This window comes from Terrapene carolina, unplaced genomic scaffold (genome assembly GCF_002925995.2).
Source record: "Terrapene carolina triunguis isolate 2854851 unplaced genomic scaffold, T_m_triunguis-2.0 Scaffold111, whole genome shotgun sequence".
NCBI lineage: Eukaryota > Metazoa > Chordata > Testudines > Emydidae > Terrapene > Terrapene triunguis.
Genome location: NW_020664462.1, coordinates 269,698 through 270,197, shown reverse-complemented (window position 1 = coordinate 270,197; position 500 = coordinate 269,698). Strand labels below are relative to the sequence as shown.

Genomic DNA, 500 nt, shown 5'->3' with positions numbered 1-500 from the left:
ATGGGGGCAGCCATTGGCCCCTCGCTGTCTGAGGCATCCACAGGAAAGGCCTACTGGGTGGGATGAGTTTCTTCAATGGCCCATAGTGAGAGTGGAGTGTCCTTAATGGGCCATGAACACCTCGCTAGCTAGCCCTGATGTCAATCTGGGGGGTGTCACCCAGACACACAACACAGGTTTGAGATACAGGTAGACAGCCGATATTTCTAAGGTCAGGTACACAGATGTAGGGATATTAAAGAAGGTACTAACAGTGATTCCCCCAAGTGACAGTGACCCCCTCATAATTTGTCCCCCACACTTTAAAATCCAACAGTTTCACCAAGTACAAAAATCTCTTGGGTCTTCTGTTAAAACTCGTAAGCTACTGTCTGTAGAAACCATTGATTGTATCTATCCTGTGAAAGATACTTTATTACTACCTAAAACTTACAAACAAGTTAATTGACTTTGTTCTTGAAGTAATTGATACAATGTAAACAAACACTATAAGCCATTAA

At 43.0% G+C, this 500-nt stretch overlaps 1 protein-coding gene across 1 annotated transcript in view; it reads left to right on the top strand.

Annotated features, from left to right (window-relative positions):
- The window catches only part of LOC112108327 (zinc finger protein 271-like), a 20,984-nt gene continuing 20,484 nt past the window's right edge, over positions 1–500 (top strand). Inside the window, exon 1 of the mRNA XM_026652094.2 lies at positions 1–57. Coding sequence (XP_026507879.2) covers positions 1–57 — 57 coding nt within the window. The remainder of the gene's footprint in view (positions 58–500) is intronic.